This window comes from Chiloscyllium plagiosum, unplaced genomic scaffold (genome assembly GCF_037043375.1).
Source record: "Chiloscyllium plagiosum isolate Xiang-an unplaced genomic scaffold, Cpla_swu_hap1 HiC_scaffold_2, whole genome shotgun sequence".
Taxonomy (NCBI): Eukaryota; Metazoa; Chordata; class Chondrichthyes; order Orectolobiformes; family Hemiscylliidae; genus Chiloscyllium; species Chiloscyllium plagiosum.
This window is the reverse complement of record NW_028270140.1, coordinates 22,237,497-22,258,014: the sequence shown is the minus strand read 5'-3', so window position 1 is coordinate 22,258,014 and position 20,518 is coordinate 22,237,497. Positions and strand designations below refer to the sequence as shown.

At 39.1% G+C, this 20,518-nt stretch overlaps 1 protein-coding gene across 2 annotated transcripts in view; it reads right to left on the bottom strand.

Annotated features, from left to right (window-relative positions):
• Positions 1 to 19,090, bottom strand: part of LOC122563775 (trans-2,3-enoyl-CoA reductase-like) — a 143,093-nt gene extending 124,003 nt beyond the window's left edge. The window contains exon 1 of one of the 2 annotated variants that reach the window (XM_043718005.2): positions 18,827 to 19,090. In XM_043718005.2, the coding sequence (XP_043573940.1) occupies positions 18,827 to 19,039 (213 nt within the window). In that variant the 5' untranslated portion in view covers positions 19,040 to 19,090. The remainder of the gene's footprint in view (positions 1 to 18,826) is intronic. The other variant, XM_043717998.2, reaches the window with a different exon arrangement.
• Between the last annotated feature and the right edge of the window lie 1,428 nt (positions 19,091 to 20,518).

Genomic DNA, 20,518 nt, shown 5'->3' with positions numbered 1-20,518 from the left:
CCTTAGCTCATTTTCTCTTTCAAAACACACAGTTGTTCAAAGTTCAACTAACCCTCCTCTCAATCTTAACTTCATCAAAGCAAAGAGAACAACTAGAAAAATAAAAGAAAATGGTGAGGGTCTCCGGACACACCTACTTTTAAAAGTTACAACACAAAATAATTTCAATTCCTTTATGTTTCTTTAATCATTCATAACTCAATGTCCAACTGATGAACATTTCACAAGCTAGCCAGAAAAGTTTAGTAGCTTTTCTTCTTCATGATCAAATTAAAATGGACTGCTCGTGAACTTTGATAAACAAACCACAAAGAGTCATGGGAATAATTTCTGATGACGCATCTTCACAGGGCACTATTTCAGATTCATTTCACTGCGTAAAACTCCCAATGTTAGGGGAGAGCTTAACATTTAATTATGAAAAAAAAACACCTTACTCACCTTTAGAAATAAAGCACTTCAGGACCATTTTTGGGATTTGAGTTTTATTTTCACTTGTGAGGTTTATGATAGCATTGTCTCACTTGTGGGAATAAATGCATCAAAACACTGAGCTCTGTGAAGTATTAATCATGCATTATCCTACCTCAGTTCACCCAAAGCAATCTAAATTAATCATATTTATGAGTCATTCTTGTTCTGTCTGCACCATTAATTACTAATGCTCTGACTAATGATGCTTATGACCAGGTACGAATAGATGATTTCCTCCTTTGTTGATCTACGGTGATGCCATATGTATCATTTCAGTTATTCTAAAATTCTGGAAGTAATTATATGAGCATGAAAAATTATTTGTCACTTACTATTATCAACATTATACATACATAGTTTAAAAATGTGGATGCGTTTTTCAATGATATCAATTGTACCATGGTAGCTTTACATTTCAAGCTTTTGATTATCAGGAATAAGCATAATGTTTCTTCATGAAAAATCACTCTGCCACTGATTCATTCACAGTTCTATATTTCAAGTAATAGCAGTCTTTTTATCTTATTTTAACAATTACCAACCATGTGAATGTGGGAAAGAAAAAGGAAACCCAATGATGCTCTGTTAATTTTTGATAAGAACAAAAACAATCTGCTTGAACTGAGCCAGATGTCAGTTCAACATTATTACAAATTATGCTGCCATTTTTTTTGAGTCAAGGCAAATTAATTTTGGATGTCAATCAACAAAATGTGACAAAATGACCCACAAAATGCTGTAGATCAGGAAACAATTGGCCAGCTCGATTCTCCTTTTTAAAAAGGAAAGGCAGAGGAATAGGGATGGAAATGTGTTGCTGGAGAAGCGCAGCAGGTCAGGCAGCATCTAGGGAACAGGAGAATCGACGTTTCAGGCATTAGCCCTTCTTCAGCCTTTCCTGAAGAAGGGCTAATGCCCGAAACGTCGATTCTCCTGTTCCCTAGATGCTGCCTGACCTGCTGCGCTTCTCCAGCAACACATTTCCATCTCTGATCTCCAGCATCTGCAGACCTCATTTTCTCTTCAAGGCAGAGGAATAACCTAATAAAGGTCTTGAGAGTTGTGAAACACTTTGGCAGAGTGCATACAGAAAGAGTATGTCTAATCTTGGAAGAATATATTGTAGAATCCCTAAAATGTGGAAGCGGGTCATTTGGCCCTTCAAGTCCACACTGGCCCCCCCGAAGAGCATACCCCCACCAGACCCATTCCTGTAAACCCTATGTTTTTCCATGGCTAATCCACCTAGCCTACACATCCCTGGACACTCTGGGAAATTTAGCATGCCAATCTACCTACCCTGCACATCTTTAGACTGTGGGAGAAAACTGGAGCCATGATAAAACCCATGCAGACATGGGGAGACTGTGCAAACTCTACACAGTCACCCAAAGGTGGAATCAAGCCTGGATCCTTGATGTCGTGAGGCAACAGTGCTAACCACTGAGCCACTATGCCATCCTTATTTATCAAGAAGCCATCAATATATTGCCAACATGGAATCCATTAGGGAATTCAGAAGTACATTCTTTTTCCAAAAAGATTGGTGAGATTGTAGAATTCATTACCACAGGAAGAGCAATAATTGTCTAGCATAGATACACGTGAGGGGAAGCAAGTTAAAAATTGAGGGAGGATAGAATAGAAGTTTATGATGATGTAGTTAGATGAGGAAAAAATAGGAGGATTGAAGGGAACATAAACACCATGTGGACTAGTTAGCTCAACAGCTTGTTTCTGCGCTGTAAATTATTTTTTACAAAGCACTCGCCCTATGTTCCTCAGTTTATGACAACATTAACTTGAACAGATGCAGACACGAAGATGGAAATCACAGTTGAAGCTGAATCTGGCAATTTTCTGAGATTTTCCCTCACATTTAGAAACACTGATGGAGCTGAGAAGAGTGCTGGGGAGGGGGAAGGGGGCGCTATCAGTAAAGCTATGTCTGTTGCCCTTCTATTCTGTTATTAACTAGGAGACTGGGACCAGCAGAAGAATGCCTTCTGCTAAAAGTCTGTGTAATTCCACCTTAATCATTGATGAATCTCCCTCCATCCCACTGCAAATTTGATGCGGGATCACATGAATCTGTTGTCTGGAGTTTCACTCTAACACATCTCTGGTGACTGAGGATACGTTTGAGAATTTCAAGAGCCTGTAAGGCCAAAAGCAGCAGATACATGGGAGTGTCACCAGTTGCAATTTCCTCTCCAACCCACACACCATCCAGACTTAGTATTAAAAAGCATTCTTTCACAGTCACTGCATCAAAAACCTTTTCTAACTGTACAAGGAATGCAGCTGATGGACTGTAGCAATTCAAGGAGGCAGCTCACCACCACCTTCTTGAGGCCAAACAGATTTGTCAATAAATGCTGACCTACACCAATACCCACATGTCACAAAGGAATAACAATAATGCCACTCATAAATAACATTCTCATTGATCAGTTCAGTTTACTGAAAATGGCATAAACATTTCAAATTAGCTTGATGCATTTGCTGACATATACAAATAGTTCTCCTATAATGCTGTAGTTGTATTCCTATCTGATGCAGTGTTATATAAAATTGTGCAATAGAAATAATGTGACCTATGGGAAAAACAGAGCTAGGGGACGAACCACTAAAAATACCAGTAAAAATCGTAAACTAAAATGATAGTTAGCCTAACACAAACAAAAGCACAGTCTAAGTAAATTTTGACCTGCTGTATAGCACTGTATTACTCTCCATTGGCATCTATGCCTGCTGGCTGCACTATATTCTAGCCAGTCTTCTGATCCCATACAACAGTAACACTGTACAAGTCAGATCCCAGAATGAAACCTGCCTTCATAGATCAAGGGCTGAATCTTAATTTATTTTGCTAAGTGTCAGTTTTACCAAGTTTTTCAGAGGGTTTCACATTGAGGTGCTTGGGGTCATCAATCACCTTATTTTACAAAACCCACTTGATTTATTACCTACCCCACCCTTTGGTACACGTCTCACACATTCTAGCACCATCATACCATGTGACATTGCCAAAACAACTCACCACTTCCTGGATATCCCATGGTACATCCATAGTGCAGCATCATATTTAAAAGTATATTGTGCACCCCGACAAGAGCTGTCAGTCAAGGTGCCTCTCTTTATTGGCTGGGAGGTGATGATGGGGATGCGGTGATGCAAAGGCAGGATGTCCTTTTCTCCCAGGCAAACAGAGAACATGATCCTACTGGAACGACGCCAACCTACACCAGGGTTGCCATCCAGACCAATACAGTCTTGACCATCGGAAGGAATGCACAGAATGTGGGAAGAAGATCAATGACTTTCTCCACTCAGCCAGTGAAATGCCACCATCTGCCCATAGAGTGAGCGTGAGGTATCAATCTCTGCGAAAGTACCCACCATTTCCTGCAACATCTTCCCCACTCACTCTCATCCTTGCTAATATCTGACCCTGACTGTCTCTGAACCGCTTCTGCACGGCCTACTCACTCCCTCAGGACATCTCCGCACAAGCACCAAAAAGTGCCACCCACCTAGCTCTCCCTCACCCACTGTGTGCAGAGTTTCCTGACTCTGACCACCCTGAGCAGCTGGCTGACCATATCCAATCCCCCCTACTCATATTTTTTGCAGTTGATTACCATAGTGATTAGTCACTGAAACAGATTCACATAAGTTTGCAGATATTCTTTAACATCCAAAGACTATTTTTAAACAAAGAGAAAGAGAGAAAAGAAGCTCTTAATATAAACAACAAAGCCAAGTTTCAAACTACTCTTCAATATTGTCCTTTTACTGTTAGTCAATTCCAGTGAAATTTCACTCTCATCTCAACTGTTTAAGTTTTTTAAGTTAACAGACTGCTCCCAGCATCTTGTCCTCAGGCTGTAGAGACATTTTCATGATGCTTTTCCAAGTTCATAGCACAAAACAGTTCACGATGCCTTTTACGGACATCCTCACAAGAAAGCGCATGGGTCAACTGATCATGAAATGCCGTCGCGGAATCTAGTCCTCCACACACCGCGACACCTAGTACCAGGGATGAGAATCGCGTAACAGCAAACAGGAGTTCAACTTATAAAAGAAGGTCGGCAATTTGCAAATCACGTTACACACAAATTGTGTTTAATAAATGTGTGTTATAGAAGAGCTACCTGCAGTTACAAACAGGAGCATTGTAATGCTGGAACTAAGTTTTAAAGTTTTATGCAGATTAAGGATGTTAATTGAAATAAAAACAAAGTCTGACAGCACTCGTGGAGAGAACAACAGAGTTAATTTTTTGACTCCAATATGACCATTCCTCAGAACTAAAGAAATCTCAAAAAGTCTTAAGTTGTTTACATAAGGATTCTAGAATTCTGCAGATCAAAGCTAAATAACAGAATCATTTGCCTGTTTTGAAAGTTATGAAAAAGAAAATGCATTAAAAGAAATTGCTAGTTTGGAGACAGCATGTCTGGACAGAGTGTGATGTTTATAACCTAAAAAAGTCTTATATTTTATTAACAAGAAATAAATTGTCACCAACTTTCCAGTGAGAATGAAACATAGATGGTGAGACATTGCCACCTATTGATGATGTGATATTTGAAATATAAGGATCACAAGACAATAGTCTTACAATTCAGAAAAACTCATCTGATAACATCAAGATTCAGTCATTAGTTGATAACTGCTGAGAACTGACTGATTTGGTAAATAATTCAGATATAGATTATAAATATAAATGTAAATATAAATGTATAGATCTGCTTGTACATTGTCTCAATTTCAGTACGAATCCTAAGCTGATTTAGCTTTCATACGTAAGCTTATACCATTAAAAATAAATGACTCAGCTCATCAAAACTTGTGCCTACATTTTTTCTAATCCTCCTAATCATACACTGTAGTTCTGAATCCCAACTCTAAAACAACTTGCAATATTTTTCTTCATGAAGTAGGTTTTCTCTTCTTGAAGCTTGTACTTATACAGAGCTTTTTGTAATACAACCACAAGCAGAGTCTTGGGTCTACCCACAGCAGATGGACTGCAGTGGTTCAAGATGGCAGCTCGTTGCTAACGTCTCAAGGCAACGAGGGTTAGCACTTAATGCTGGTCCAGCTAGTAAGACCCTCATCACATGAATGTATAAAAGTATTCTTATAAAGGTAAGGGCAAATACCAATCAGAAGTAGAAGAAAAAGACAAAGCAAGCCAAGGTATGGTCAAAACTTAAAAATGTGTTGCTGGAAAAGCAAAGCAGGTCAGGCAGCATCAAAGGAGCAGGAGAATTGACGTTTTAGGCATAAGCCCTTCTTCGGAAGAAGGGCTTATGCCCGAAACGTCGATTCTCCTGCTCCTTTGATGCTGCCTGACCTGCTGCACTTTTCCAGCAACACATCTTTAAGCTCTGATCTCCAGTATCTGCAGTCCTCACTTTCTCAAGATATGGTCAAAAGAATGGATGTGAGAATTTGGAATTTATGTGATTGCAAAGATATTAGAGCACATCTTGGAATTTAGGAGTAGACAAGACTGCAAAGATGGTGTCAGGTGAGCCCTTGGTTAATTTGAAAACAGGGGCAAGAATTGTTTGGTCATTAGAAAAGGGCTGCAAAGGAAGAAAGACTTAAAAGAGGGCAGGAGTTTGTAGAACTAGAGATTATAATGGTGAGAAGGATGAATGAAAAATAAGCAAATTGCTCCTATACTAAACCTTTGAAAATGTCATTGCTATTGAAGTACATTTTGAAGTATAGTCACTATGGCAATACAGTAAATGTAATTGTCAGTTTGCATGCTGCAAAGGCAATGAAATTCTTCATAATTATTGCTGCATGACTCAACAAACCAATAGGAGACTTGGGTATAGGTTAACACCATTTATTTTCAGATGTATGCAAGGAGAGAAAGTCTTGCAGAGACTCCAAGAATTAAAATAAAATCCAATATTGCGTATTGCAATTCCCATGGTATGCTATCTAGGTGTTTCATGTCATGTACTCTTTTCTCAAAGTATGCAGAGACATTGACTGTACTACACCCAAGGCCTGCATAATCTTCCTCACAGTGCTGCATTCATCTGACCAGGCTGAACCAAAGGTTATATGTCCAGCAGTGAACAAAAATCTGTTCAAGACAAAATTAACAAAGTTATAAAATAATATAAATTCAGAATTATATCTCTGGGTTAACTCAAAACTTTCTACAGGTTATTCTTGAGATGGAAGGTTGTCTGCAGAGTATTCAGCTTGGGATACAAGGAGTAGACTGTTAAGTCCAAAGATGTGCAGGTAAGGTGAATTGGACATGCTAAATTGTCCACAGTGTTAGGTGTATTAGTCAGGAGTGAATGTAGGGGAATGGGCCTGGGTGGGTTGCTCTTCGGAGGGGCAGTGTGGACTTGCTGGGCCGAAGGGCCTGTTTCCGCACTGTAGAGAATCTAATCAAAAAATAAATAAATGGACAGCAGCTGGTCTCACTCTCACAACTCAAAAACTCTTAAATTACTGTAAATTTTAACTACTTTCTTGTATCAGATTCCCCACCCACCTTTGTTTTTGCTTTAGCAGGGGTAATAAAACTCCACTGTCCTTCACACTGGCAATCCACAGAATTGACTTTCTTTTGTTTTTGATGTGGTTAAATTACATTTCATGGTGAATGTATTAGGTATGTGACAGAAAAGAAAATAAAACTTGTCACAACTGACCACAAGGAGCTGAAGAAAAGAGATGAGGTATGACCCTGGTCCTCACTTGGTCATCATGTAATTTGAACCCACGGTAAACAAAAAGATTGAAATGAGGAAATAAACTCTTCCCAGAAAAGCTCTGGCCTTTTGAAAAATACAGCTACCACAAGAAGGTTTTTTTGAGACTCTCAAAGCTAAGATGTCCATGTTTGATGTTAGTGCTTTCATTGGACAGGATGAAACAACTTACAGAAAACTAAAGGCCTTGTTCTTGGAAGAACTTAAAAGAATGACTGAACACTTAAAAATGGAGCTCTGCCTGAAGGCCAGAAAAACAGAAATTGCAAAACCAGTTAACTATTAACTGTCTCATACCTATGGTGTCTCTCACATCTAAATCTGACCCTCTTTTACGACACATATTCCCAGAACAACTTATCACTCAGAGGATATCCACGGAAAAACTGGCACCCCATGAGTTCATGCCATCTTTGACTTGGACACTGTTGGTAATCTGCCATTGCCCAATGCCAGCAATGGAAGATGCAGCAGTAAAAAAATCTGTCCATGCCAACATATCTGCCTCACATAGCCTACCCTGCCTTCTTACCCGAATCAGTTTAAACACCTCGCCCTATGCTTTATAGGTTGATTTTGCCTGTCCTCGGATGCTGCCTGAATTGCTGTGCTCTTCCAGCACCACTGATCCAGAATCTGAAGCAACATCCTGCCTGAACACACTATTAGTCAGTGCTACCCTAAGCTCAATGTCCACTGTAGATCAGCATCTTGTCTCTGTCTAGGAGACAAGCAATTGGGCAAGGAATAACAGGAGCTTCCATTTGCAGACACAAGAGCATATACAAATAAAACCACTAGAGGCTGCAAACCAGATTTCTATGTCATGGCCAATGATTAATTCACAGTCTGTGATTGCTACACCCAGCTTTCAACCATTGGAAGTAATTGTCAATGAGTCTTTGCCTGACATGAAGTGCCAATGCATCTGAGCTCTATCATGAACAATGGACAGCTTTGTTCACCACAGTGTCTTCATCTTCCTCCTGGGCAAACTGCTGCCAGTCCCCCAGTTCCTCTCCATCCAACAAGTCCAGCTCAGTTGTGCAGAGCAGAGCACACCAGGATGGCGTGGCACACTTGCTCCAGATTATACTGAAGAGTCTTCCCTCCAGTTATCAGAGTACTGGGCACACACCTCAGAAAGTGGTAAAGGTGGTCACAGGTCACCTAAACATTAAGGGAATGCCTAACTGTTGATGAATTCTGCAGAGTTGGGATATGGCATCTCAGTGCCACGTGTGTGCAGCTGATAATACTCTGCAACTGACAAAGTTGGATGTTCCCGAATCCGACTGCCCGGGTTGCAGCACTGGCCTCAGCATGGGGGATTAGAATGTGTCCAGATGACACCACTTACTGTTTTGATCTCCTGGAAGGAGCCAGTACCATTGAAAATCAGAGCGGCTGTTCGCATCACAGCCACATGGATATAATGACTTCCCCCAGTCCTGCAGCCCTCAGGTCTTGCTTCAGCATTCAACATAGTTCTATTACAGCATGTTTGGGCATATGGACCCTGCATCAGCACTGTGCCTTGTTCATGCCCAGGAAATTGAGTCGAGGTTAAAATACTCTGGGCCTTCTGCATGTTCCACTCTTCCTATGAGGCCCAATAGAAGTGAGTTCTCCCCAGGCTGGATGTTTCTCATCCTGTGCAGGGCCTTACCATTGCTCCTTGTGCTTGTCATTGGTCCTGCTCCTCCTCCGTCTGTCTTCACCTTCTTAGTTAGGCAGCCACAGTAACCAACATCCCATGTGTGATAAGGTCCATTACACTCGGTGGAAAGTATCACTAATGGGCTCAGAAAAGGTGATTGCATTTCTTAAACCTCAGAACAGTCATCAGTGGTCTACCTTCCAGATGAGGGAGGAGCTCAGTTCAACACACGATGAAACATGCTGCCCACAGGTAACGAGGAGCATATCTCTAAATTCCCTTCACACTCAGAGTCAGTCCATGCAGCAACTTGGTGAAAGTGTTGCCTCAGCTGAGGTGACCCCCACCCTCCACAATGTCATTGAGAAGGGAGTGCCTGCAACTCACCAATACTCCTCATTCCCAGACCGATATAAAGTTCTCAACTTCTCACTGCATTCAGCGTAGACCAATGTTACATTTACATGGCAATAATGAAGCAAAGTTGTGTGCCTCACACAACATCCTTTCTGTATAATAAACAATGGCAGTCATAGAATAGAATCCCTACAGTGTAGAAACAGGCCATTCAGCCCAACAAGTCCATACCCACTCTCTGAAGATTCACCTACCCAGACCCATTTCCCTACCCAATTAGTCTACATTTCCCCTGACTAATGCACCAAACCTACACATCCCTGAACACTATGGGCAATTTATCACAGCCAATTCACCTAACTTGCGTTATCTTTGAACTGTGGGAGGAAACCAGAGCATCCGAAGAAAACCCACACAGACACGGGTAAAATGTGTAAACTCCACACAGCCAGTCGCCCGAGGCTGAAACCTGGGTCCCTGGCACTGTGAGTCAGCAGTGTCAACCACTGAGCCACCGAGCCACCCGCATTGCTTCCTGAATGCAATGCCTGGGTATCAGAGGTGCCAGGATGGCCATGAGAGATTGGCAGGTGCCAGATACCAATGTCCTTGGATGGGGGCTGGGCATTGGTCTGGTGCCCGTGGATCAAGCTGTGGGGCTGTGTCTTCATTGAACACAATATGGAGTCATTCAGAGTAAGTGGTGAGCTGAATTAGTCAGGTATCTGCTCTGATTTTCATGTTGGGTTTTCTCACCTCCTAGCTTATTTGACAAGGTCAGTAAGGTGAGAAGCCAAATATTAATGAGACAAATTGGTGTTTGACAAGCAATAACCTCCTTAATTGATAATTTACTGCCAAGTGAAAAACTCATCACATTGCTTGTGAAAAGCTGACACTTGTTGCTCCTAACAATGAGAGGAGTCTCGCTGGACTTCTCATTCAATTGTGTCACACCTATACGATTCAGCCCATGACTCTAGTTCCATATTATGTCCAAGGTCAGTGCAGGAATGTGTCATTTTTGCTTCATCTTTTATATCCAAACAGTGGAGTAGCAGAAACCAAAATTGAGAGGGTGGTGATTATAAGTTTGCTGAAACGAGGAACAACGTGCATGGTATTTTCAAGGCTCTTTCATATTACATTATAAATGCAATGATTAAGCTCTAATTGTCTGAAACTAATTGTCTTTCCAATTTGCAATGGCAACAGAAGCATCTTGCTGTTAATTTAACCCAACATTCCTTAGCTATCAAACATTCAAAGTCATCTTATTGTCCAATTATTTTTCAGATGTCATTGAACTGTTTTACAAGACTTATTTGTAGGAATACAAATGGAGTGCGAGATCACTGGATTGATATTAAATAAAAATAAAATGAAATGTGACTGGTCAAATGAGTTCTAGCTGTTTTGTTTTAGGCTAAAACAACTCATCTTTCAATTCAGTGCACATAAATATTATAGATAACGCAGTCAGCGATGTGATGTGATTAGTGTCCCTCTTAGGTGGCTGAATACAGCCCACTCTATATACCAATCATTCTCCATACAATATTCTTCATAAAACAGCAACATTTTCTTTATTGCCTTATTTAATTTTCTGTGCAGTTACCACCAAATTTCTCATCTCATTTAAAAACAATGCATTTTTCATGATACTAGAGTTCTAAACATCTTCCTGTGTGAATGAGTGACCAGCTGTGAGAAACTTACTCCACATTATTGTGAATGTCATTTGTTTATTCTTTCCAGAGTTTTCTTTAGAATGTCAGCAGATTATTAATAATTGTGAGCTATCATATTTGCACGGATTTGTCACAGCAGAAACAGCAAACACCAAAGTATGGACTTTAAACAATATCATTATGAGACCAAGGATCCACAAGCACATTCCTTTTATTTTAATGCAAATCTCACTTCTTCTTACCAATATTTAAAGAGATTGAGCAGAAGGTTTTTGAACAATTGACGTGAATGCTGGAAATCTGAGATTAAAATAACTAGTATCTAATGATTCTGAACCAAACCTATGAGAACCAAAGTCAAGCAAAAATGTGCACTACGTTTACAACATACTTTTCACTCCAGCATTACATTAAGATAGATCATGTCTGAGCACACAAACAGCTGATTTGGCCTAAATGATCTCTGCTGGTGCTTATGTTCTATGCAGGTTTTCTCATTCCTTTTCCATCAAGACCAATCAGCATAATTTCAATGCTCTTTGTTCTCTCTTATGTAACAAACTAGTTTTGTCCTAACTGTATCCATTTTATTAATTTCAATTAATCTTTATGGTAGAATATTACGCATTATTAGCCACATTGGTCTACCCTTATGTAGCAATGCCCATATGCAACACAATTTAGGAAAAGTTCAGTGACTACTATTTGATCCTCTATTTCTCAATGCCTTCTACATTTATTGATGATACTTTGAGGTATTGTTGCACAATATTGTTCCTCAATTTCCTTTTGAATGCTCAAGGTTCTCTGGATTTACTCTGAATTTTCATAGTAATACTTAATTAGGGCGATACAGAAATACATCTTAGTTATATAACAGAGTCTAGAAATGGCATTTGATTACCAGATATAAGTTGTTCAGAGTTTTATTCTTTGAATCATGTCATGATTCAATTTTGAAGCAGAAAATGAAGAAAATTGATCTGAGTACAAATAAGAGATTTCCAATAAAAAAAAGTCTACTTATCTTTTTCACTTCCATTAATTGATAAAACCGATATGCATTTTGGGCATTTTCTGTTTACACCTCAGATTGCAAATGCTTGCAACCCTTCTATTCTAATAATTATTTCACATGCTCTTTACTCTTCATTTGGTAATCATAAAACAGATCGTCATTCTACCAAACACAAAGGGTTAAATTTTCCCCATTTTTAGCGAATGTCGATTTGAGACAGAGATTAAAGGCATATGGTCTGCTATGGCCCATGTCAACTTTTCTCACATAATTCTCAGTTCTCTGCTGTACTCCCTGTACATTTTGACTGTGTTGCCAAATTCCGAATGAATGCCATCTTTCAGTTTGTCAACAACACCACATAGTAGGATGAAAATCTAACAACAACAAGCCAAAATACAGAAGGAAGCTAGAGGGTTTGGTGACATGGTGCAATGAAACCAACTTCCCTCAGCAAACCTAAAGAATTGATCATTGACCTTAGTACAAAAGAAGGAGTGTACACACTCTCCCCTTAACCCCCTTCTATCTACATCAATGGAACTGAGTCCGAAGGGTAGAGAGCATCAAGTTCCTTGGAGTGATGGTAACCAAGGACCTGTCCTGGTCTTCTGATGTAGTTGTGCTGGTCAAGAAGGCACAACTTCTTCCTCAAGTGGCTCAGGAAATTTGTCATGTCCATAAGGACCTTCACAAACTTTTACAGATGTAACATTGAAAGCATATGGTCCAGGTGCATAATGCTGACTACTTTGCCCAGGATCACAGGAAACTACAGAGTGTGGTATCCACAACCCAGGCCATCATGGGAGCAATCCATGGACTCCAATTATATGACTCGCTGCCATGGAACAGCTGCCAACATCATCAAAGACCTATCACATTCCAGTAATGATCTTTAACAACCTCTTCTATCAGATACAGAAGCCTGAACACACACACCAGCAGGTTCAAGGACAGCTTCTTCCCAGCCATTATTAGACTGATGAATGAACTCTGTAGCCTCAAATAATGCTGACCTTGTTAACATTGATCTCTCATGTACGCCCTGCACAATGTAACCTGTATGGCTCCATCTAAATCTTTTGTTATGCATATCCTTGCTTACTATGATCTGCCTGTGCTGCTTATGAACAAAGATTTTCACTGTACTTCGGTACAAGGGACAATAAATCAATTAATCAATCAATCAAATAGAAAGTAGGCTTCTTTGGGGCCCGTCTCATGGAATTATGTAGCAGGAAACTTGGAATTACTTCTTGCTGTTCGACTTTACAACTTTCATGCCACTGGGTGACATATTTAAAGACCAACTGCTCACCTTTTCAGATGCTGCGAGTCAAAAATACTTCATCTGAAATAACTTCACAGAAGCTGGTATCCTGTTGCCAAGTCCCCTTTTATGGACAGGCTTGGCACTGATCCAGTTCCATCCAATCCAGTAACAGGATGTCTGATACTCTTGTCCTTATCTAACAGCCCGGGCTCCCTGATTAGACCCGGTTAACAGCCCCAGTCAGGGAACTATTATTCCATGAGGTCCACCTGGATGACTTTGTTGCAGTCATTACATCATCGTTATGCTGAAGTAAATGTCAAGAAATTCAAATTAGCTTCTCAGTTCACCAACAGAGGCCTGGAAGTGCTGGTGTATGGGGTTGTGGGGAGGAAGGAAGTGATTTTTCCTGTTAACTGAAAAGGATGGCATACCATCCAGTACAGGCAGCCTTGACCCATTTGACAGCCTGGATCAATGCAGTGTCACAGAAAGAAATACACTTCAAGAGGAAGTGCTACCTCAAACTCATAAAACTACCAATTACCCTAACTCTGCCACTGCACACACATCACCTCAAGGCTACTGGGCTACAATTCTCACTATTGCATGCTTCATGTCTACCTGACAGTTCTGATCCACCTCATCCTTGCAAACTGCAAACCATTCTGTTTCCTACTCACTCACTGGGGTCACCTCACCCCTCTCCTGCTTCATCAAATAACTGCACTTCCACTCAATTGCATTACCACAATGTGACATTGTCAGAGAAATTGGTCCACCCCTCTGGATGGACATCACACTGACTGACCTCGCTGTCATAGCTGATTGTTAGTGCTTGACCTGTAGGGCTAACTGTGGCCCATCCTCATACTACAAAGTGACATATTTCCAGGCTCTGGAAGAAACAAACATCTGACCGACTAAAGTCCACCTCATAAATTGAATGAGAATTTGAGAGACCCTTGAGTGGCTCTTATGGTATCTCCTAACTGATTACAGTTTCCTGTGACCCCATTAACATGCTTCCCCTTTCACATTCTCACCTGGCCATTAGCCTGAAGCAAGTGCTGTGTCCCTGTGGCATAAGCTGATGGCACAAGCTGTAGATGTGATGTTGACATCGCACAGCAACATACAACAACTCGTCCAACCCCATAACTGCTCTATACTCTGAACTGTGACACGCTGTCACCTCTTCTTATGTGACAAATGCAATGCAAGGCACAGAAGGGGATGAAGTGCAAGCAGCAAGTTGGTGCGAGGTAATGATTCTCATTTAATGAGCATTTAATGATGGGCTGAATGGTCTCCTTCTGTGTTATGACATTTATGTGATTCTGAGTGAATATGCTGCCACCAATACTTGTACTATCCACTTTTGATACTTCTGGTATTAAGTGGTTCAGGATTAACTACTAATGAGCTTTCTTTTCTCAGAAAAGGCACATACTTCAGAAATAAGAAGTCACATATTACTCAGCATAAGAGGTCACATTAAGATTAGTTAAATATATTATACTTGGTAAAAGATTTCAGTATCTTCAAAGAGATACCAAACTAAGTTGCTTACATTACATGGTTGATAGCAGTAGAGGTAAGATTAATAGATTAGAACAACGAAAACTGAGAGCTAGAACTACTAGCTCAGCCCACGAGTCGAGAAAATTATCTATTTCTCAATAGGTGCAGCTGTACAAAGGCTTCAGAGTTAAACATATTAGGCTGGCTACCTTATACAATATCTGCCATTTATTATCCCTTACTAAACCTTTTATGCAGTTGGTTATAAAGACATAATAAGTTTATCACCAACACTTCTCCCTAGCCTCTGACTTCACAAATTCATTCTGACTTTGACAAGTAGATGATCTCCTGCTTGTGAAAGAATATTGAATATTAACATCTGGAAAAACTGCTGTGTCTTTTATTTCCTGCACATCTTCTGCTATAAAAAAGTATATAAACGCTGGCATTGGAACACCATTAAATATTTGACTTGTTTAAACTGTGAGATGGAAGACACGTATTTAGGCATGAAAAGTAGTCATCTCTTTCCCAACTTGTTAAAAGAAAAACCTAAATGAGCACCTCTCAATCTATTGTGTCATCTTTTTGTTGATAAATGTTCATTGTTTTTAATGAATTCAGAACTGAAGACACTCCTGTGGGTGAAGGATGAGAGTTCTTTCAATCTTTTGACATCAATGATTTCTTCACCAATAGGAATATTGAAGAGTTGCCAAATATCACTGTAGCTGATTTCATTTGGTGTATAAATGTGCATGGTTTCAGTGAATATTTTTATGAGACCTACAAAATTTTCTTCCAGCTGATATATGTCACGTTGAATGATAGATGTTTGGTACAATGTACTGTTTTCTATTCTCATTGAACCAACATTGTTTCTGTTATTTAAAGGTTGTTTTTGGGTATTGCACATTGTTTTGAAAAAGAAAGTAAAATGCTTGTGATAGAAGTGGACATTGCTTTTATTTGTTTGCTTTAATAAAAGTTTAAAACTTTGTCAATGCTTTGTTTTATTTTATACTTTAAGTTGTCTATTTAAGTTTAATGTTAAAGGTTTTGTAAATCTTTAAATTAGAAATTTTTCAATAGCATTTTAAAATTGTTTTCAATCCTATGAAGACTGGAAACTCTTTATATTGTTATATCTTCATTAGTTGAAGATTATGATATAAAGAAATGAGAAGGAGGACAGTTGTTAAGACTTTTCTATTTAGGGTCAAAGGATGAACATGTCAGGTGGATTGGCAGTGCTAAGTTGTCCATAGCATCCAGGGATGCGCAAGCTGGGTGGATTTGCCATGGGAAATGCAGGGTTAGAAAGATAGGGTAGGGGGTTATGCTTGGGTGGGATGCTCTTTGGAAGGTCAGTGTGTATTCGATATGTTGAATGGCTTGCTTCCACACCCTAACGGATCCTATGTTTCTATGATTTGTAAGAGTTTCTGATCCTTTTCAACAAGGTGGATAATTCTTATGATTTATGCTCCTTCCCCAACCAATTCGTGCCCTTTATAAATGAAATACATGGTAGTGTAGAATTTTTGAATCTTTAAGTAGCTTTGGTTGTACAATTTTTAAAAAATCCAAAATGATTAGTTTTAATAAATTCTTTCCCTGTTTTCAAAGGTTAGATTTTAATAAGATGAATTATATTGCTGGTTCCACAAATGTCCTCAAAGAATGACCACATTTTTGAAAGATTTTCATGCAGCTTAAATGACAATTTGAAATGGTTCAAGTGATGCTCCTTCAATAGATATAACAATTTAAGCCTCCTTTCAGATTCACAGTTAAGAACGTTGTCTAGAATTTGACTATTTTCACTCTTCCTCTTAAGGTCTAAACTAATGATATGGAGGTGCCAGAATTGGACTGGAGTGGACAAAGTCAGAAGTCACATGACACCAGGTTATGGTCCAACAGGTTCATTTGAAATCACAAGCTTTTGAAGCACTGCTCCTTCGTCAGCCATGGCTATACTTTTTTCAGATTTCACAAGTTGCTTTATTTTTTTTAATTTTTATATTTATATTTATATTTTTTTTCCTTCGCTCTTGCTGGACTAAGTTTGCTTTGGAGAAAGGGGACTTTGTGCTTCAGCTCTTGGTCCAGACTGTCTGACTGCTGCCAACAAGACGTTATAGAAGCTGACTGGACCTGTGCTTCCTTTTACAAACTGTAGAATTCTTAAAGAGGTATTCACTTTTTGTAACTTTTCTTTCCTCTCCTCCTGAGGTAGCTGTGGATTCATGAACTGCTGATGATTGCTTCAATGCAGAAGCAGTTCACATCACATTTGTACTATGTCGTAAGAGGTTTCCTCAGCTCATAGCTGATTTGTTAGGATTTCCCTCTAATGCAAAGGGTGCCACCAATCCTTCGCATAATATTAGTCTGCTAGCCTTACTAGTATTAAATAGTGATTGATTAACCTGTAATAAGTCTTCGGTTAAAGAGATACATACTTGAGCACCTCAAAGCAGTTTGTTAAACACTCACGGAGCTAGTTAACCATAATTTCTAAAAGATATTAATACCTGCTTATAGATATCAGGCTAACATAAACTACAAGATTGTTAACAGTTGACGAAGCATTAACAGGCTGGTACAAGCACAAACAGACAACTTGAATGGCTCCTCCCAGACAAAGTAGGTAAGTTTTACTCGACTTCAGAGTTAAACCTCTGGAAACCTCACATCATTAAGCAGGAAAGCTCCCATTTGAAATGAGCTTCAATGTCAGACTCATGTTGTATGAATACAAGAACATAAGGGCACATAACCGCATAAATAAAAGTGAAATACTGCACATGTCAGAAATCTGAAAGAAGTCAAGAAAATGTGGGAGAAATGCAGGAGGTCTGTTAGTATCTGTGGAGACAGAAACAGAGTTAACATTGAATCCCATATGCCTCTCCTTCAGAGTGATTTCTGAAGTAGAGTCATATCACACTCGAAACGTTAACAGAGTTTCTCTCTCCATAGATGCTGCCAGAACTACTGAATTTCTCCAGGATTTATCATGTTAATCTTTAAAGCCACAAGTCTCTCTGCTCTTCAGTAAGATCATGGGTGATCTTTGACCACAATTCCAGATTCCTGCCTATTCCTCATCTCCCTTTTCTTTTTCCTAGAGCCCTAAACCTCTCTCATTCTTCATTATACTCAATGGCAGAACTCTACAGTTTTCTGTGGCAAAGAATTCCAAAGGTACCCAACTCTCTGAATGAATAAATTAGTCTTCTCAGCCTTAAATGCTGGCTTTTTCATCCCAGCATTAGGACCCCTGAGTTCCAAAAACTTCAGTCGGGGAAACAATGAAAGTTTTTGTTTAAGCAGTAAATTCTGTGGAAGCACTTCTTCATGGTTTCAATTCCCAACATTTTTTAAAAAAGTAGGCAGATGTTATTTCTTTTTTAAAAAATCATTTGACTGCACAATATTTGCTCCATTCTACTTCCAACACTATCCCTTTTGTGAAAGTTCAAAATAACAATATGCTTGACAGATTCTATAACCAGCTTCACACTGTTTTGCAAACCAACCATCCAAGGTAATGCAACCCCAGCATATAGTGCCAACATATTTTACAAATTAACAATTAGATGATAACAAGACAATATGCTTGACAGATTCAATAGCCATAAACCAAGTGAATCTTCTGTTGCTTCAACAAAGCTAGGAGCTGGCCTAGGAGTGGGTTCCAATCAATGCCTCCCAGTCAGATGCAAACAGGTACATATTTACCTTAAATTTTGTCTTCCACGTGTCACTTTTGTGATCTTTAGCCTGCAACCAATGCAATATTTACCACACCATCTTTTATCTTTGCCATGAGTAAAGTTTAATATATGTCTTTCAAAGTCAAAAAACAGCCTTTGCGGGTTTGCAAACAACACTGGGTCTTCGGTATCCAGTGTTGGACTTTGAGGTGTTTAATGCTAACATTTTCAACAACATGCAAGATGATTGTTTTATCAACGAATGTCACATGAGCACACTAATTCACAGACAAGTCAGACTTAGCCCATGCAGTTAACAAAGGAAGTCACTCACTTTTTCCAGGATGCAAATCTGCTTCTTTGTTTGAGCGTCAAGAATTTCCACTTCAACATAAGAAATTTTTGAATGCTTTTGCATTGCATATTGTCCAAAGTGGCCTGTTGTCAATACCATCTGGGATAAAGAAAGGAATGATTTAATCTCGTTTTGTTTCTCAGGTACCATACTCTCTTTTATAGCAGCTCTTCCTTTACAAAGTGCATGCATCCTTCCTGCTTAACTTGCTTGAAGCAGAGCTGATTGTCATAATTGTCTAACATTTAAATACAGGCAGAGGCGAACAATGTACCAAAAGGTCATGCAACATTCCATTTCAAGTATATAATCTTATCTGACATGACTGAAAACAGTGGCCCTCTAATCCTCTTCTATATTTAGCTTGTCACAGTGTGATGTGTCAAAAGTTCCCTTTTTTTAAAAATGGCAGAATAGCTTTCACAGAGGCTGACTACTTCCTATCCTTATCATTATGACTTCAAAGTGACAGCGTGATGCTGCATTATTGAGATATTCAGGGTAGCCAGAATTCAGAGATGAGATTATCCAAATTCCACTGGTATCGTTAGAATTCAAAGGGTTGAAAACAAAACCTTATACAGTAAAATATTCAAAATATAAATAATTTGGATCCCTAAAATGTTAATTAAATATTATTATATATATATAAATAGATTGGACAAAATAACCTTCTTAATCATTTTGGCTGTACAAATAAACATGAGCTCTAATGGCTCAGTATGTACTGAGTGGCTGAGCTATGTAGAAAAATAATTTTCACATTCCGTTCCAGTCTGCGCTAAGTAAGATGATATCATCTTTAGCAATTTTAGGGTCATTGCAGTTGACTTCAGTGCTCATGTTTGATTATAGAAAATTAGGCAGGCTCACATTCCTGATCACTATGTTGAGAGTTTTGCTGCAATTCTGTGTGGTAAGACACTAGCTGTGAACAGGTTTAACATTTGCTTTCTGTTTTTCTGCTCCATGGTAGAATCTTCTGTAAATGCCATGAACAATGGATACTTCAGAGGAACAGGAAGTAGAAAACACAATGTGAGTTGTACTATACCCAAGTAGGGAATCAGTACTTTCAGATCTTGGGGAAACTCACAGAGATAGTTAAAAGAAAATATAAATTTCTAGTCAAGTATTTGAGCTTAATAATTACTTAATTCATATTATTTAGTTTTACATTTATAGCATATGCATTTGAATTTACAAACTATGATTTGTTCCTTTTAGTTTTACAGCTGTACATTTGACCTGGCTTTTACAGTTCACTTGAATAATTCCAGTTATTCAATTTCAGCGAGGCTAGTAGCTTTGATTCAGAGCTGGCATGCTTATAACAACATTTTAGGTTTAAACACCAATAGAAAGACTTGAACCTATAGGCTGACAGTACTGTCCAAGGCAGTACTGAGGGATTGTTACAGTATCAGATGTGTCATTTTTGAGATCACTTACATAAACCTGCCATCTACCCGCTCAGGTGGATGTTAGCTATCTCACCATTCTCTGAAAAGCAAGGGAAATGTCCTGTTGCCCTGGCAAATATTTATCACTTAATCAACGACTAATAACAAAGTATTATACCATTTATTTCATTGTGGTTTGTGGAAACTTGCTGAGTGCAAACTGCATGCCACATTTGCTACAACAGTGACTGCATTTGAAATTGACTTA